The sequence below is a fragment of the Corythoichthys intestinalis genome, chromosome 8 (assembly GCF_030265065.1).
Source record: "Corythoichthys intestinalis isolate RoL2023-P3 chromosome 8, ASM3026506v1, whole genome shotgun sequence".
NCBI lineage: Eukaryota > Metazoa > Chordata > Actinopteri > Syngnathiformes > Syngnathidae > Corythoichthys > Corythoichthys intestinalis.
This window is the reverse complement of record NC_080402.1, coordinates 2193198-2209165: the sequence shown is the minus strand read 5'-3', so window position 1 is coordinate 2209165 and position 15968 is coordinate 2193198. Positions and strand designations below refer to the sequence as shown.

At 38.1% G+C, this 15968-nt stretch overlaps 1 protein-coding gene across 1 annotated transcript; it reads right to left on the bottom strand.

Annotated features, from left to right (window-relative positions):
- Positions 1-486: 486 nt before the first annotated feature.
- LOC130920628 (lecithin retinol acyltransferase-like) lies at positions 487-4232 on the bottom strand. The gene is made up of 2 exons (XM_057843975.1): positions 3455-4232; positions 487-841 (listed from the first exon to the last, which is right to left on the bottom strand). The coding sequence occupies exons 1-2, from the start codon at positions 3962-3964 to the stop codon at positions 689-691; spliced, it is 663 nt and encodes a 220-aa protein (XP_057699958.1). The 5' UTR covers positions 3965-4232; the 3' UTR covers positions 487-688.
- Positions 4233-15968: the final 11736 nt, after the last annotated feature.

Genomic DNA, 15968 nt, shown 5'->3' with positions numbered 1-15968 from the left:
ATTCAGACTAACTGGCATTTACTTTCATAATGAAGTCATTTCTGTTAGTTTTTTTGGATGGATTTTTATACAGAATATGCTCTGATATCATTTTTTAAAAAATCATTTGCTGTACCATTACTACAGTAGGTTAGCTCATGTGCTAATGACTTATGCCAAGTCTTTTCTCCTACTAACAAAGCTAACATTTTTATTCATGCTCATGTCACCATTCATAAAACGTCCAATCCTGGCTGGTATTAACAGGCCCGTACATCCGAAATAGGACTGCTAAATGACTGCATTCAACAAACTTACCAGAGTAAAAAAGCTTCTTCTTCTATCGGTAGCCATCTTGGAAAGGGCGCTATGCACCAGTTCTTTTAAAGCTGCGTTTGTGACTGGCAGACATCTTCGGAAGGGTGACCAGTTTCTATATTTATATAACACAATCAGCAGAATTGGACTAAAAGTGACGGGAAAATACCCCTAAATCTACAGGAAGTGACCCAGAATTGCCCTGAAAATCAACATGAAATGATCCAAAATCTGCAGGAAATGCCTCTAGAATGCCCCAAGTCAATGGTAGAGAAAGAGTTAAATGTAAATTCTTGCATCAAGGAAGATCACACTCCGGTCAAGCTTGGTAAAATAACATTTTTATTATGTACACATTTTTACATGCTTCTTTTTGGTCCAGTGGTATGCACTAACCGGCCATCCACAGCGTGAAAGGGATGAGAATTGTGGGTAATGTAGTTGAGGCGACCGGGCCGCAAAAGAGCACGGAGAAGATTCCTATGATGGCCGTCACCAAGACACTGCGTTGATCTCGGATCAGACGTTTTACGTTCTCGCAAAACTGGAGGGAAGAACAACAACAACAAAAGCAACTTAACACTATTGATGACTAAGAGAAAAGTTTCTGGAAAAATGATGAGGCGATTTTTTGCTAACTCATTGGTTGCCATTGACACAGCTAGGCGTCCAGTCTTTGAAATGGTAAGGCATGGTAACAATTCTCGACCCAAAAAGAAGTATTTTGGGCTAATTATTCACTATTTTTGAACATCCATCCATCCATTATCTTCCGCTTAGTCCGGGGTCGGGTCGCGGGGGCAGCAGCTTTAGCAGGGAAGCCCAGACTTCCCTCTCCCCAGCCACTTCAGCCAGCTCAGATATTTTTGAACAAGAATTTCTCTTTTTTCATTCAATAATTTGCTATTTAAGATATTAACCAAAATTTGGACGAAAGTTTTTATCATTTTTTCAAAAGATTTACTTTTTTTAAAAAAAATGTTTTTCCCCCAAATTAATTATTTTCTTCACCAAATTTTTTTAAACTTACATTTTTCCAAAAATTACATGTTTCTCTCAAAAATTTACAATTTTTAATTCAAACCTTTACCATTTTTTCTCAAAAATTTACAATAAAAAATTGTTTTTTTTCTAAAAAATGTGCAATGTTTTCCTCAAAAAATCATTTTTTTATCCCCCTAAAAAATTTTTTCTCAAAAATTATAATTTTTATTTCAAAATGTTACCACATTTTCCTCAAAAATTTACAATTTCTGCAAATATTGAAAAAAATTCTCAAAAATGTGCAATTTTCTTTCCCAAAAATTAATTTTCTCTTCCCAAGAAAGCTTTTTTAAATTAATATTTTTCTCCAAAAATTTAAAATAAAAAAAAAATAGCATTTTTTTCTCAAAAATGTGAAAAAGTTTCCCCAAAAGTTAAATTACTCTTCCCAAAAAAGTTTCATTTACATTTACCCCCCCAAATTTTTTTCTCAAAAATTTACAATTTTTATTTTAAAACGGTACCCCTTTTTCCTTAAAAATTACATTTTTTTTTCAAAAACTGAACATTTTTTTCGCTAAAAATGTGCAAATTGTTTTTCCCCAAAATTCTTTTTTTCTTCCAAATATTTAAGTTGACATTTTTTCCAAATATTAAAAAAAATCTAACAAATAAACAATTTTTTTTATTCAAAACTATACACATTTTCTCAAAAATTTACCTTTTCCCAAAATTTAGTTTTTCTCTCAAAAATTTACAATTTTTATTTCGAACCTGTACCATTTTTTCTCAAAATTTTACAATAAAAAAATAGCATTTTTTTTTCTAAAAAATGTGTAATTTTTTCCCCTCCCCTAAATCTTTTTATTTATATTTTTTTTCCCCAAAAATTGCATTTTTTCTCAAAACTTACAATTTCTATTTCAAAATTTTACCACTTTTTCCTCAAAAATGTGCAATTTCTGCAAAAATGGAAAAATTCTCAAAATATGTGCAATTTTCTTTCCCAAAAATTAATTCTCTTCCCAAAAAAGTGTTTTTTCAATTTAATTTATATTTTTTCTCAAAAATTTACAATTTAAGAAAAAAATAGCATTTTTTTTCTCAAAAATGTGAAAGTTTCCCCAAAAATTAAATTTCTCTTCCCCAAAAAGTTTTATTTACATTTTTTCCAAAAATTATTTTTTCCTCAAATATTTACAATTTTTATTTTAAAACGGTACCACTTTTTCCGGAAAAAAAATTTTCATTTTTTTTCACAAATTGAACCATTTTTTTCCTTAAAAATGTGCAAATTGTTTTCCCCCAAAATTCTTTTTTTTTTCTTCCAAATATTTAAGTTGACATTTTTTCCAAATATGAAAAAAAAATCTAACAAATAAACAATTTTTTAATTCAAAACTATACAAATTTTCTCAAAAATTTTTCTATACCTTTTCCCAAAATGTAGTTTTTTTTCTCAAAAATTTACAATTTTCAATTCATTTTTTTTCCAAAACTGCCCCCCCCAAAAAATTCAATTTTTTTTTAACCAAAAAAAAAAAAAATTGTTTTGTTTTTCCCCCAGTTTTTGAAGTTTTGAGTATTTAAGTAAATAATATAAACTGCCGCCCAAAAAATACACTATTTTCTTCACAAAATGTAACAGTTTTAAACAAAAACATACTTTTTTTCAACAAAAATGTACTATTTTTGAGCAAAAAATGACCCCCCCCCCTTTTTTTTTTTTTTTTTAAATTTTCATTCAGTTTTCTTAAATTTTTTTTGGGGGGGGGGGGGGGATTCTCTTTCCACCTACTATACTTTTATCACTACAGTGGCAGTTAATGAACACTGCTATTCCTAGCCCTCCCACAGATTGGACGTCTATCACTGTCATTATCAGCCAATAGGTTAAAAAAAATAAAATTTGTTCTTCAATAATGCACCAATTAGTTTGTCATGAATAGACGTCCAATCCATTTGATGCGGGAGGGTGACAGCGTTCGTCCATTCGCCCTCCCACTTTAAATTGATCGGACGTTTATCACCGTCAGTGACAGTAAAAAAAAAACCGTTCATTTTAATGTCAAAGCAATGAGTTCGATGGGAAGGTCGCGGCGAGGCGCAATTAAAATTGGGATGTTGTTTTTTGCGGCATGCATTTGCACTGAATTTGATAAGACAGAGTTACCCGTTCGGTCTGTCGGCTGACACCGCGTCCATATCTGCAGCGGGTGACAAAGTGCTCGCAGTTGTTCCACAGCAGACTGTAAGGGAAGCCGCCGAGCGAAAGCTCCGCCCGGCGCGCCGCTACCTCCCCGGCTTCCTCGCCTCCGCGATCGACCAGGATGCGGGAGCCGTAGGCAAAGTCCTCCAGGGTGTCCACGCGCACCGAGGCGCGCCGGCACAGACACCCGGCGATCAGCCGGGCGTTGCTCACCGCCGAGGCCAGACGCCGCCGGTCGGCGGTGAGGGCCGGGAGAATGTCCGGGATCAGGTGCGCCACCCGCCCGTCGCCCAGGTACACGCCGAAGTGGGTGAAGAGCGTGCGGGGTACCTCCAGGAGATCGCCCCGGCGGAGGAGCGGCGGCGGAGGAGGCGCGGCGGGACGCTCGCGCGCATGCGCCGAGCCCAAAAACAGCACTCGGACTTTGCAGAGGAGGGAAAGTTTCTCCACTAGGAACGCGAATAGGTTGATCATGTTGACTCTCTCACGCGCATATTGCTGGCGTGGGATTTGCTCCTTTATATTAGGAATGGAACGCCCACCCGCGGATGCTTAATCACGTGAGCTCACGTTGAGAATCAAATGGTGGGATTATCGCAAAAATGAAACAAAAAAAAATCTGAACTTTTTTAACGTCTAGTATAGAGATAAATTCACTGGTGGGAGAGTGCTTCTTGACCAGAAGGGGGAAGGGAGGGTTGGCAGCGAATGAACGAACATTCACTGTTAGTGACAAACTCATTTCAATGGTGTACCGTACGCAACATGTCAGTTTTGCTCATTAGTATTCATGATGTTAGCAACTGTTGCTAGGGGGGTCAAGCTCGTGTTTGTCCTTAATGCTAAATACATATAAATAGTGTACGAACGAGATGCTTACTGAGCTAAACCTAACAATTCTGTCCGAAAATGATGCCAAATTCACTGGTAAAGATGTGGAAAAACATACAAATGTTCAGTTAAAGAGATGGCTGGAGTGTCGAGGGCTAAAAAAGAGCCAAGCCGACTTAGTCTAGCCTTAGCTTTTTTATCAAAACCTTTTTCTTACACCACTGACATTCTCCTGTTCTATCCTATCTATCCTTTACCACCATATGCCCTGTCTTTCTTATATATTATATCCTCCGGTTGTCTTCCGTCACTGACCGTTCTTGGGGGTAATTTACATTGCTATTTTTGTGTGGCGATTGCAAATGCTACTCAGTGACAGACAACCAACACTTTTAATTTTTTTCATTAATCACAAATCTTAATTATAAAATTTATTTACACTTACCTCATTGCTAAAGTTGTAAAGGTAACAACAGTGGCAGTCAGATACCGTTTTAACTTTTTTCAGGTCATTAATTGTCAGACAGAAGCAGCACGGCAAAACGCCACACTAAAAAATAAGTAAAAATATCAAAATGGCTTACCTCTTGGGGCAGGCAATGGATCAGAATTGGGGATCTGTAGGACCATGGACCCCAACAAAATGTGCATATGAAAGTGAATGGCTTCAACCTGCTGGTGTTAAACTGGCCTGTTGGACGTCCGCGCAAGTTGATCCATTGTTCACATTTTTTCCTCCGAGTTTATGGTTTCAGGAAACGTATGAAGAAAACATCCTTTATTTGTCGTAATGTCCAGAGTCGTTTCTACAAGTTCCATAGCAGCAGAGTCGATCGGCATGTTCTTTTTTGAAAAATTACCAGAGAAAACAAGCAGAAACAACATGGATTGTATGCGAGGCCGTGTCTATGATGACTCACTTCCGCGTTACGATGACGACATCACAGTCTAAAAATAGCATCCGTGCGGAATTGATGACAGTAGCACGACAATAGCTTTTATGAACCCTACGAAAATGGCCTCAGAGCGGCCATGTTAGTAGGGGCAACATTCCCATCAAAGTGCCAATGCATAATTCACATTGAAATGAAGTCGTCACTAAAATTTATTTCATCAATGTCAGAGCATCTTATATTGACTTTATTGACATCCATTGATGGTGCGAAACTTCCTAATTTTCAGTTTTACTTTTTAATGCACAATTTTTCCGCTATCTACCTACATATAACTTAAAAAATATATATTTAGGATTTTCACGTTTTTTTAGTTTTATTTTTCAATACAGTGATATTTACTGTGCTTTCCCACCTATCTTTTTAAATGAAAAGAGCAAAACAAAAATCAATAATAATAATTTAAAAAAAAGTTTTTTCTAACCCTAATAAATGAATAAAAATGGGAAATAAACATTTTGTAAAAAATATATTAGGGCCGTCAAAATTATCGCGTTAACGCGCGGTAATTAATTTTTTAAATTAATCACGTTAAAATATTTGACGCAATTAACGCACATGTCCCGCTCAGACAGTATTCTGCCTTTTGGTAAGTTTTACAGCAAGGCTTTTTGTGCTGTCTAACAGCGAACTCTTGTGGTCGCTTTGCGACATGGTTTATTTTTTTCTTGCCAGTTCAATATGGCTGCACGACGTCTCGGGCTGACGCCTACGTTGTAATGTTGTGCTTATATGATCCTTGGACAAGATTTGTCCGTAAGTATGGTTGTTGTAAAGAATGTACATATTATGTTAGTAAGCGAAATGTTCTATTTTTTGTATGAGACGCATTTTGTTTATGTTTAGTGAACCTGTATAGCGTGCTAAGCTAACGTTGTTGCTAATGCAATGCTTGTGTACTTTTTTTTTTTTTTTGTAGTTTTATGACGGTCTAAAGAGGACAATGGTTTGAGGCTATTTTATTAATAAATCAGATGAAAAAGGAAGAAGTCTGATTATTAAGGCGTCGTTCACTAGCTGTCTAGCTTTGGAAAAAGTAGACGCTTTGATAAACAGTGTAAAACAGTGTATCAAATACTTGTTCTCCCCACTGTATATATCCATCTTGTGTCTTATCTTTCCATTCCAACAATTTATTTTACAGAATATATATATAATTTACAGAAAAATATGGCATATTTTATAGATGGTTTGAATTGCGATTAATTACGATTAATTAATTTTTAAGCTGTAATTAACTCGATTGAAAATTTTAATTGTTTATTTTAGAAGTCGATTAATTGATGAATTAGTTAGTTCGAATAATCGAGTAATCGGATAAGGAGCATAAAAAATTAAAACACCTGAGCTGAGCCTCAAACAGTATCAAAAACTAAATAAATGAGGGTCTATGTACAGCAAAAGAAAAATTGTAAAAAGCTGCTATCTCAAATGCTATAAGATGCTAACTTTTTTTACAATGCCTCTTAGACAAATGGTTCAGATACATATTCCCACAAAAAAGCGGCTAAATATATCTATAAACTAATTTATGAATGCATTAAAAACATTAGATCAAACAAAAAATTGCATTAAAGCTTACATTTGTCTTAACAGGGAGCACTTGGATTCAGCCATGTAAAATGAGGCAGATCAAAGGGCAGTGTATCCACCCTGATCAATAAAACGAAATGCAAACACTTTCAAAATAAACCATTACAACATCATTTTAATTAAACGACTACTCGAAGCAACAAAATTGAATTCGAATATTTTTTTATTAATCGAATCCTCGAGTTAACCGTTGCAGCACTAATATATATACATACATATATATATAAATTGGGTATTTTTGACCGTTTTCCCCAATTTTTCCATTTTATTTAGAAAAATGAACAGCTAATATTCCAAAACAAACTTTTAAAAAGTGTCAACAACAACAAAAAAACACAAACAACGAGACCCAGAGTGCGAGCGAAAACACGCAGCCGCGAATTACGCCCACTTTTCATTCATCCCGTTTGTTGTACCCAAACAGGAATAAACCAGAATGAGGAATAGGAGGGAAAAGAGGAGGGTTGTTCCGAGCTTCCCTTTTCTTAAAGCCTGCACGCATTCCTTAATTTTTGTTGTTGTTGTCCAGATGAGCTCAATCCTATTTGCTCACGGTTTCGTGACCCACATACTAGAAATGAGGAGGGGTGACCAGATCCCAAGATGTTTTGGAAAGTTTAAAAAGCAGTGGTGGAATGTATGAAGTACTTTTACTTAAGTACAGAAAGTGTAATTGAGTACTATGAAATGAAGTCGTACTTTTTTCTTATACTTCACTACAATTTACAGCACATATTTGTACTTTTTACTCCACTACGTTTCAAATTGTCGAGCACAAGGGGCAGCAACATGAGTGCAAGCAAGATTATACAGGTGAACAAGATATTGATCAACAAAAACCAATAGCGAGAGCAGCGTGCCTTTAGATAGATGCTGGAAACTCTTGTCAAGTAGGTGGGGGTATGCACCTGAAAGTTGCTTGCAATCTGCCATTAAGCTAAATTTTGGAGTTGTTTGAGCTTGTTCAAGTGTATATGACACCTAACCTGAAATCTTTAATAGCTTTATTATTGGAATTAAAATCATATTTTGAGACAATTCAACTATATAAAATAATTTGGCAAAACACATATGACTGTTTAGCTCCTCTTGTCATCATAGCACTCCAGTGCCTCCATTTTGGTAATGACATCACTTGGTGAAGTATTTAGCATTGAGTCCAAAGGAGCGTTTTTCAGCGATTCTGGTTCAAGTGTAGATTTTTTTCCAACAGATATTGTTGATATAGAGGAAGTATGTGACATACAGTCATAAACAGTGGACTGAAAAAGTATCTGTACCTTTTGGAATTTCTCACAATCCTGCATAAAATCTTTGTCAAAATCCCACAGATGAAAAAACAGTGTCTGCTTTAACTAAAACCACCCAAACATTTATAGGTTGTCATATTTTATTGAGGATAGTATGCAAACAATGACAAAAGGGGGACAAATAAGTAAGTGAACCATCACATTTAATATTTTTGTGCCCCCGCCCCTTTTGCAGCAATAACTTTATCTAGACGCTTCCTGTAGCTGTCTGGCACATAGATCAGGACTAATCTTGGCCCATTCTTCTCTACAAAACTGCTTTAGTTCAGTCAGATACCTGGGATGAATCACTGTCTTTAGGTCATGACACAGCATCTCAATGGGGTTTAAGTCTAGACTTCGACTTGGCCACTCCAGAACGTGTATTTTGTTCTTCTGAAACCATTATGAAGTTGATTTACATCCGTGTTTTGGATCATTGTCTTGTTGCAGCATCCATCCTCTTTTAAGCTTCAACTGTCTGACAGACGGCCTCAGGTTTTCCTGCAAACCTTTTGAATTCATTCTTCCATTAATGATTGCAATTTGTCCAGGCCCTGACGCAGCAAAACAGCCTCAAATCATGATGCTCCCTCCACCATGCTTCACCATGGGGAAGAGGTGTTGATGTTGGTGAGCTGTTCCATTTTTCCTCCACACATGACATTGTGTGTTACTCCCAAACTATTCAGCTTTGTTTCATCAGTCCACAAAATGATTTGCCAAAACTTCTGTGGAGAGTTCAAGTGCCTTTTTGTGAACTCGTACAATGTTATTTTAGAACAGTAGTGGCTTCCTCCGTGGAGTCCTCCAATGAACACCATTCTTGGCCATAGTTTTACATATAGTTGAGATATTGGACTGTGCCAGTGATTTCTATGAGTCTTTAGCAGACACTCTAGAGTTCTTTTTTACCTCTCTGGGTATTCTGCGCTGAACTCTTGGTGTCATCTTTGGTGGACGGCCACTCCTTGGAAGAGAAGCAACAGTGCCAAACTGTCTCCAGTTGTAGACAACTTCTCTGACTGTCGATTGATGAACATCCAGACTTTTAGAGATGGTTTTGTATCCTTTCCCAGCTTTATACAAATCAACAATCCTTGATTGCAGGTTTTCAGACAGCTCTTTTGACCGAGCCATGATGCACATTACACAATGCTTCTCATCAAGACATTTCTTACCAGGTGTGTGTTTTATAGTGGGCAGGGCAGCTTTAAACCACTCATCAGTGTTTGGGCACACACCTGACTTAAATTGTTTGGTAAAAATTGGTTTCAATTGCTCTTTAAGTCTCCTTAGGCAGAAGGTTCACTTATTTTTTCAAAAATAAAATATGAAAACCTATAAATGTTTGGGTGGTTTTAGTTAAAACAGACACTGTATTTTCATCTGTGTGATTTTGACAAAGATCAGATCACATTTGATGGTGATTTTATGCAGAAATGTGAGAAATTCGGTCTTTCTGGATGTTTTCTACAGGCCTGTTTACAACAACATAATAAAACCCTAAAATTATGGCTTTTAGTTTTGGTGTGCCACCCCAAGATTTTATGGACCCATTTGCCCATCTATGAAAAATTTCTGGAGGTGCCACTGAAGCCCAGAGAGGCTAATCGCGAGGAATGGGACAAATCTAATTTTTAATGCGCGCTAAACATAATTAACGGTGTTCATTTGGGAGTTAACTAGTGTATTTATTATGATTTATCTTCTGGATGTTTTGTGGCAGATGGTGCGTTGTCCCTCGACGATAAAACAATATTGACTTTCAATATTGACATATGTTTGGTCTTTTATTGCTCATAAAACAAGTTCATTCAGAGTTCTTTGCGTCATTTTCTGTATTTCGTGAGTTCATTTTCAAGTTAGCGAGCAGACCGTGTCAAAGGTGGGCAACGTTTGTTGTTGTTTTTTTAAGTGTGAACAAGAGGCTTTTTCTCCGGCCGTCACGCCGGCTTCAGCTGAGGAGATTTAGCTTGACTTAGCTTAGCTTAGCGTCCGCGACCGACGCTTGAACCCGGAGACGGACGGCGACCTTTGTCCCGCTCGTGTTGGCACACTTGACCGTAGCTGATTGTGTTTCGGGGGCGTAGGCGGGAAGTGACCCAAATTGTACAGGAAGTGACCTGGGAATGCCTTAAAATCAACAGAAATTTACCCAAAATACATCCAAAGTGACCTGTAAGGGCCCTGAAACCAACAGGAAGCCACCTAAAATCAGTTGTAAGTTACTTATAAGTGTCCCAAAACCAACAGAACGTGTAGTAAGTGACCCAGAATGAACATGAAGTGGCCTGGGAATGCCTTTTAATCACGAACTGACCCAAAATCATCAGAAATGGATCTGAAACCAACAGAAAGTGACCTGGAAATGTCTCAGAATCAAAAGGAAGAGACCCAGAAACACCCTAAACTTAAAAGGAAATGATCCAAAACAAACAGAAATTGACCCAAAATGTACATGAAGTAGCCTGGCAATGCCTTTTAATCACTGACGGACCCAAAATCAACAGAAAGTGAACCAAAACCAAAAGAAAGTGACACAGAAATTGACCCTAAATATACATGAAGTGGCCTGGGAATGCCTTTTACTCACAAAGTGACCCAAAATCAACAGAAAGTGATCTGCAAATGCCTCTAAAGCAACAGGAAGTGACCCTGAAACACCCTAAACCTAAGACAAAATGATCCATATGCATAGAAATTGAGCCAAAATGTACATGAAGTGACCTGGAAATGCCTCTGAATGAACAGGAAATGACCCAGAAAGACCCTAAAACTAAGGAAAAAGGATCCAAAGTTTACAGAAATTAAACCAAAATGTACATGAACTGGGCTGGGAATGCATTTCAATTACAAAGTGACACAAAATTAAGAAAAAAAAAAAAAAAAAAAACACACAAAAAAAAAACCACCCAAAAAAAACATCGATCTGACACCAAAACAAAGTGACCTGGAAATGTCTCAAAATACAGGAAGCGATCCAGAAAGACCCATAACTTCAAGGGAAATGATCCAAAATGTACAGAAATTGACCCAAAATTTACATGAAGTGGCCTGGGAATGCTTTTGACTCACAAAAGGACCCAAAATCAACAGACAGTGACCTGGAAATGCCTGGAAATCAACAGGAAGGGACCCGGAAACACCTAAACGTAAGAGTAAATGATCCAAAATGTACAGAAATTGACCCAAAATGTACATGAAGTGGGCTGGGAATGCATTTTAATTACAAAGTGACACAAAATAAAAAAAAAACATTGATCTGACACTGAAACAAAGTGACCTGGAAATGTCTCAAAATACAGGAAGCGACTCAGAAAGACCAATAACGTAAAAGGAAAGAATCCAAAATGTACAGAAATGGACCCAAAGTGTACATGAAGTGGCCTGGGAATGCCTTTGAATCACAAAAGGACCCAAAATCAACAGACAGTGACCTGGAAATGCCTGGAAATCAACAGAAAAGGACCCAGAAACACACTAAATGTAACAGTAAATTATCCAAAATGTACAGAAATTGACCCAAAATGTACATGAAGTGGGCTGGGAATACCTTTTAATCACAAACGGACCCCAAATCAAAAGAAATTGACCTGGAAATGCCTCGAAAGCAAAAGGAAGTGTTCCGGAAACACCCTAAACTTAAGAAGAAATTATCCAAAATGTACAGAAATTAACCCAAAATGTACATGAAGTGGCCTGGGAATATGTTATAATTACAATGTGACAAAATTAACAGAACTCGATCTTAAACCAACAGAAACTGACCTGGAAAAAGCCTCAAAATAAACAGGAAGTGAACAACAAACAGTTGTCAACAGCAGCCGATGAGTTAACAGTGAAGTGACCTGAAAATCAATAGCAAGTGACTAAGAAGCTACAGCGGGAAAGCATCCCGACATATCCAATTTCGCCAGAAATGGTATCTTCAAGTGGAGCCATTTGCCATGTGTTTGTCAGACTTCAAGTTTGTTTTGCGGCTTTTAGGAGTTCACACGTGTGTCACGGCGGGGGAGCCTCCAAAAGTTTGGATGAGTCAAGAGCGGAGGCCTGCGAGCGCGAGGGTTCAGCCAGAAGTTAGCAAAAGCGGCCAACCCGGACGCTTTCCATCTGTGTGCTGACAAAGAGGCCGGTTCACCTCAAGTTCACGCTCGCCGTCCGTCTCGGGTCGGGGTCTGTCTTGAATACATTTTTTAAAATTTTGTGAAAAAATATTCAAAATCATTATGGAATTGACTCTTTGTGGGTTAGTGGGCAGCCATTCAAACGGATAACCTTTAACCCTTTCTTTGAAAAGGGACTATTTTTGCTCAATAAAAATAACTAAATTTCAGTTTTCGGTAATTTAGCGACGCCAGTGGATAAAAGCGGTAGTGTTTTGACACAAATGAAACAAGCGGTCATGTCCCAAGAGCCCGAGTGCTCTCTAGTGGAGCTAAACAAATTTCCTACCATGAAACGAAAATGATTCCGGGTCATTTTTTATAAGGTGCCTTTTGTACGTAACGAAAGGAGACATTTTGTGCTGAAGTTCAGCCTTTGCTAGCATAATGGTGAACATGCCTTTGGATACTTGATGAGAAATCTATCATTTTACAAATAAACCTTTTGAAATGATTCAATTTCTTGGATATATAGCTTTAACAGAGTTATGAATGTACGTCATAAAACTGCAAAATCAGATTTTTAAAGGAAGTCAAAGATCAAACTGCTTACTACAGTTGAATTTCCCGCTACTGATGTGACGTGTTGCGATGCTGCATTCATGTGCTCTCATAATTATGGAAAATACCACTCGTCGAGTGGAAAATTGACTGTTGTGAACGCCTCCTCAAGTCGTATTTTCTAATGGAAAACTGGGACGAAGCGGAAGTGCTTTGGTAGAAATTAAACGGTAGCCGTCATGTCAGAAGAGCACGAGTGCCCTCTAGGGGAGAAAAACATATTTCCTATCATGAAATGAAAACGGATGTTGGGTCGGAGTGGACCTTTTGTGCTAAAGTGCAGCCGTTGCTAGCATAATAGCTAACATGACTTTGGGTACTTGATGAGGAATGTATCATTTTACAAAATAAACCATTTCGAAATGATTCAGTAGCAAAGTTATGATCAACCAAATGGAACGTACTTCATAGAACTGCAAAAGTCCAATTTTTAAAGAAGGATATACATCTAGTGATTACCACAGTTGAATTTCCCGCCACTGGTGTGATGGAACGCTGCCTTCATGTTATGTTGTTATTAAGGTAAATACCACTTGTTGAGTGGAAAATTGCATGTCCCAAGAGCACGGGTGCACTCTAGTGGAGAAAAACACACTTTCTATTAGTGGTAGCCAAACTCCGATCCTCAAGGGCCCCTATCCATCTTGTTTTCCATGTCTCCCTCCTCCAACACACCTGACTCAAATAATCGGGATCCTTATCAGGCTCCTGCAGAGCTTACTGATGAGCTGATCATTTGATTCAGGTGTTTTAAAGGAGGGAGACATGGAAAACAAGATGGATAGGGGCCCTCGAGGACCGGAGTTGGCTACCCCTGCACTAAAGGCACATCAACAGATAATGAAATACATTTAAGCAACCTGTGGCCTATACTACGAAGCCGGTTTTCTGGCTTAGCAGGGTAACTTCGAGAGTAACTTTATCACGTGCGACGTTAAGTTCGCGGCTATGCGAGACTACGAAAGGTGGATATGTTGGAACCGAGAAGTGTTGCCATGGCAACACACGCCACACGCCAAACCTGGTTGTGTCAGAGTTAGATCTTGCTTAACATCAGGATTCCAATTAACCACGCTCTATTTAAACAGCACTCCTCCGCGGACGTGTCAGCGTACTTGGACGACCCATACGACATTGGCGCGTGGATTGTGAGGGGCTCTCTCCGGAGGGCACGGGTATTTCGGGACCGCCAGAATCCGCTGGCGTACCCGGACGATGTACTCCACGAAAGATATAGATTTTCAGCTTAGGGAATTCTTTACCTGTGACAAATGATCGAGGCGGACGTCACTAATGTAACCCGCCGAGTCAGGCCCTCACAACCGCGCAGCTGTGTGCCTGTCCGTGCGCTCTTTTGCTAGGGACAAAATATATATTCCATCTGTGATGCTGAATACCTGCGTAAGAACACTGTATGCCGTGCGATTCGGAGTGGGGTATGGAAACGCTTCAAATTGATTGTTAAAATCGCTGAATGTAAACGAATGCGGAGCATTGCTCTCATACAAGAAATATATTTAACGAACTTTCCAGCGTTATTTCGTTGTGTAAATGCAGTTATAATAATCATAGAAAAATATAGACTATTTAAACATTGAGAAAACTTGCGTTTTTTTCTGCCAACTCGAAGAGATTAAATTGTCAAATCCACTGATAGGACAGACGCACAAATATAAAAGACATAAATGTTTATTGAATATGCACCTTACAGTCTTGTTTAACTGTGAAAATTCGTTACAAAAGACGGGCTTTAATTTACGCAACAACACATGGCATCCCGCATTTCCTTCTTCTCCTTGAGTCCTCACAAATATAACATTTTTTTTTTTTTTTTGGGTCGGGCTTGGGCCTGCAAATCAAGTTGATTGATCGGACTCGGGTCGGGCTGGATTTTTTAGCCCCAAACTAAAAAAAAGAACATACGTATTCATACAGTCAAGGGGACTAAACATACAATCATCCTGCTTCATGTGGTGATGCGCGATAAATTATTTCTTACTGTTAACGTACCAAATCTTCTTTTATTGTCCTAACAGCAGGCTTTATTTCTTTTGATGGACATAAGTAAACTGGCATATTGACGCATTCACAAATCACACGATCTGTAAATTCGCTGTCAATAGACCCGTCGCACTCTACTCGCCGAATCGGTGTTGGATTTCGCGGTGAGGGTGGATTTTAATCATCGCGCATTCCTCCTCCGTGAAGTAAGGTGCCCGTGCCATCGTCACAAGTTGTGTTTGACTCTGGTCTCCGCCCCCTTTTATGTGAACGCGCAGTAACTCTGACTGGGTTGACACAGGTTCGACTAATCAACCTCATAATCAGCGTCGTAGCACCGATTGACCACAAACTAGACAACCAGGTTTTGTCAACTCCGGTTACCCGCTAGTAAACTGGATTACTTCTGGGGAGGTTGAACTCTGTTCGTAGTATAGGCCACTGGTGCGCAACAGAAACAATCTGGTAAACATTAGCATTATATAGCATTTAAGCTAGCAGACTTTTGCTATGCAAGTTAGCCAATTGTTGTAAACATTAGCATTATATAGCATTTCAGCTAGTAGACTTTTGCTATGTAAGTTAGCCAATTGTTGTAAACATTAGCGTTAGATAGCATTGAAGCTAGCGGACTTTTGCTCTGCAAGTTAGTCAAATGTTGTAAACATTAGCAATATAAAGCACTTAAGCTAGTGAACTTTTGCCAAGCAAGTTGGCCAATTACAACAATGCATAGCAAAAGTTCGCTAGCTTAAATGCTATATAATAGCCCATTCTTGCATTGTTGCAAATGGCCAAGTTGCATGGCAAAAGTTCACAGGTTTAAATGCTATATAATGCTAATATTTACAACAGTTGGCTAACTTGCATAGCAAAAGTCCACTAGCTTAAATGCTATATAGTGTTAATGATAAGTGCGCACAAGAAACGATCTGGTAAACATTAGCATTATATAGCATTTAAGCTAGTGAAGTTTTGCTATGCAAGATAGCCAATTCTTGTAAACATTAGCATGATATAGCATTTAAGCTAACTGACTTTTGCTATGTAAGTTAGCCAAATAGTTAATTTTAAACATTAGTAT

What these genes read in the sequence shown, in the direction of transcription:
- LOC130920628 (XM_057843975.1), bottom strand. Translation starts at nt 3,964, where the DNA reads ATGATCAACCTATTCGCGTTCCTAGTGGAGAAACTTTCCCTCCTCTGC. An exon ending in TCAGCCGACAGACCGAACGG is followed by an intron (nt 842 to 3,454) that starts GTAACTCTGTCT and finishes TCTTCCCTCCAG; the next exon opens with TTTTGCGAGAACGTAAAACG.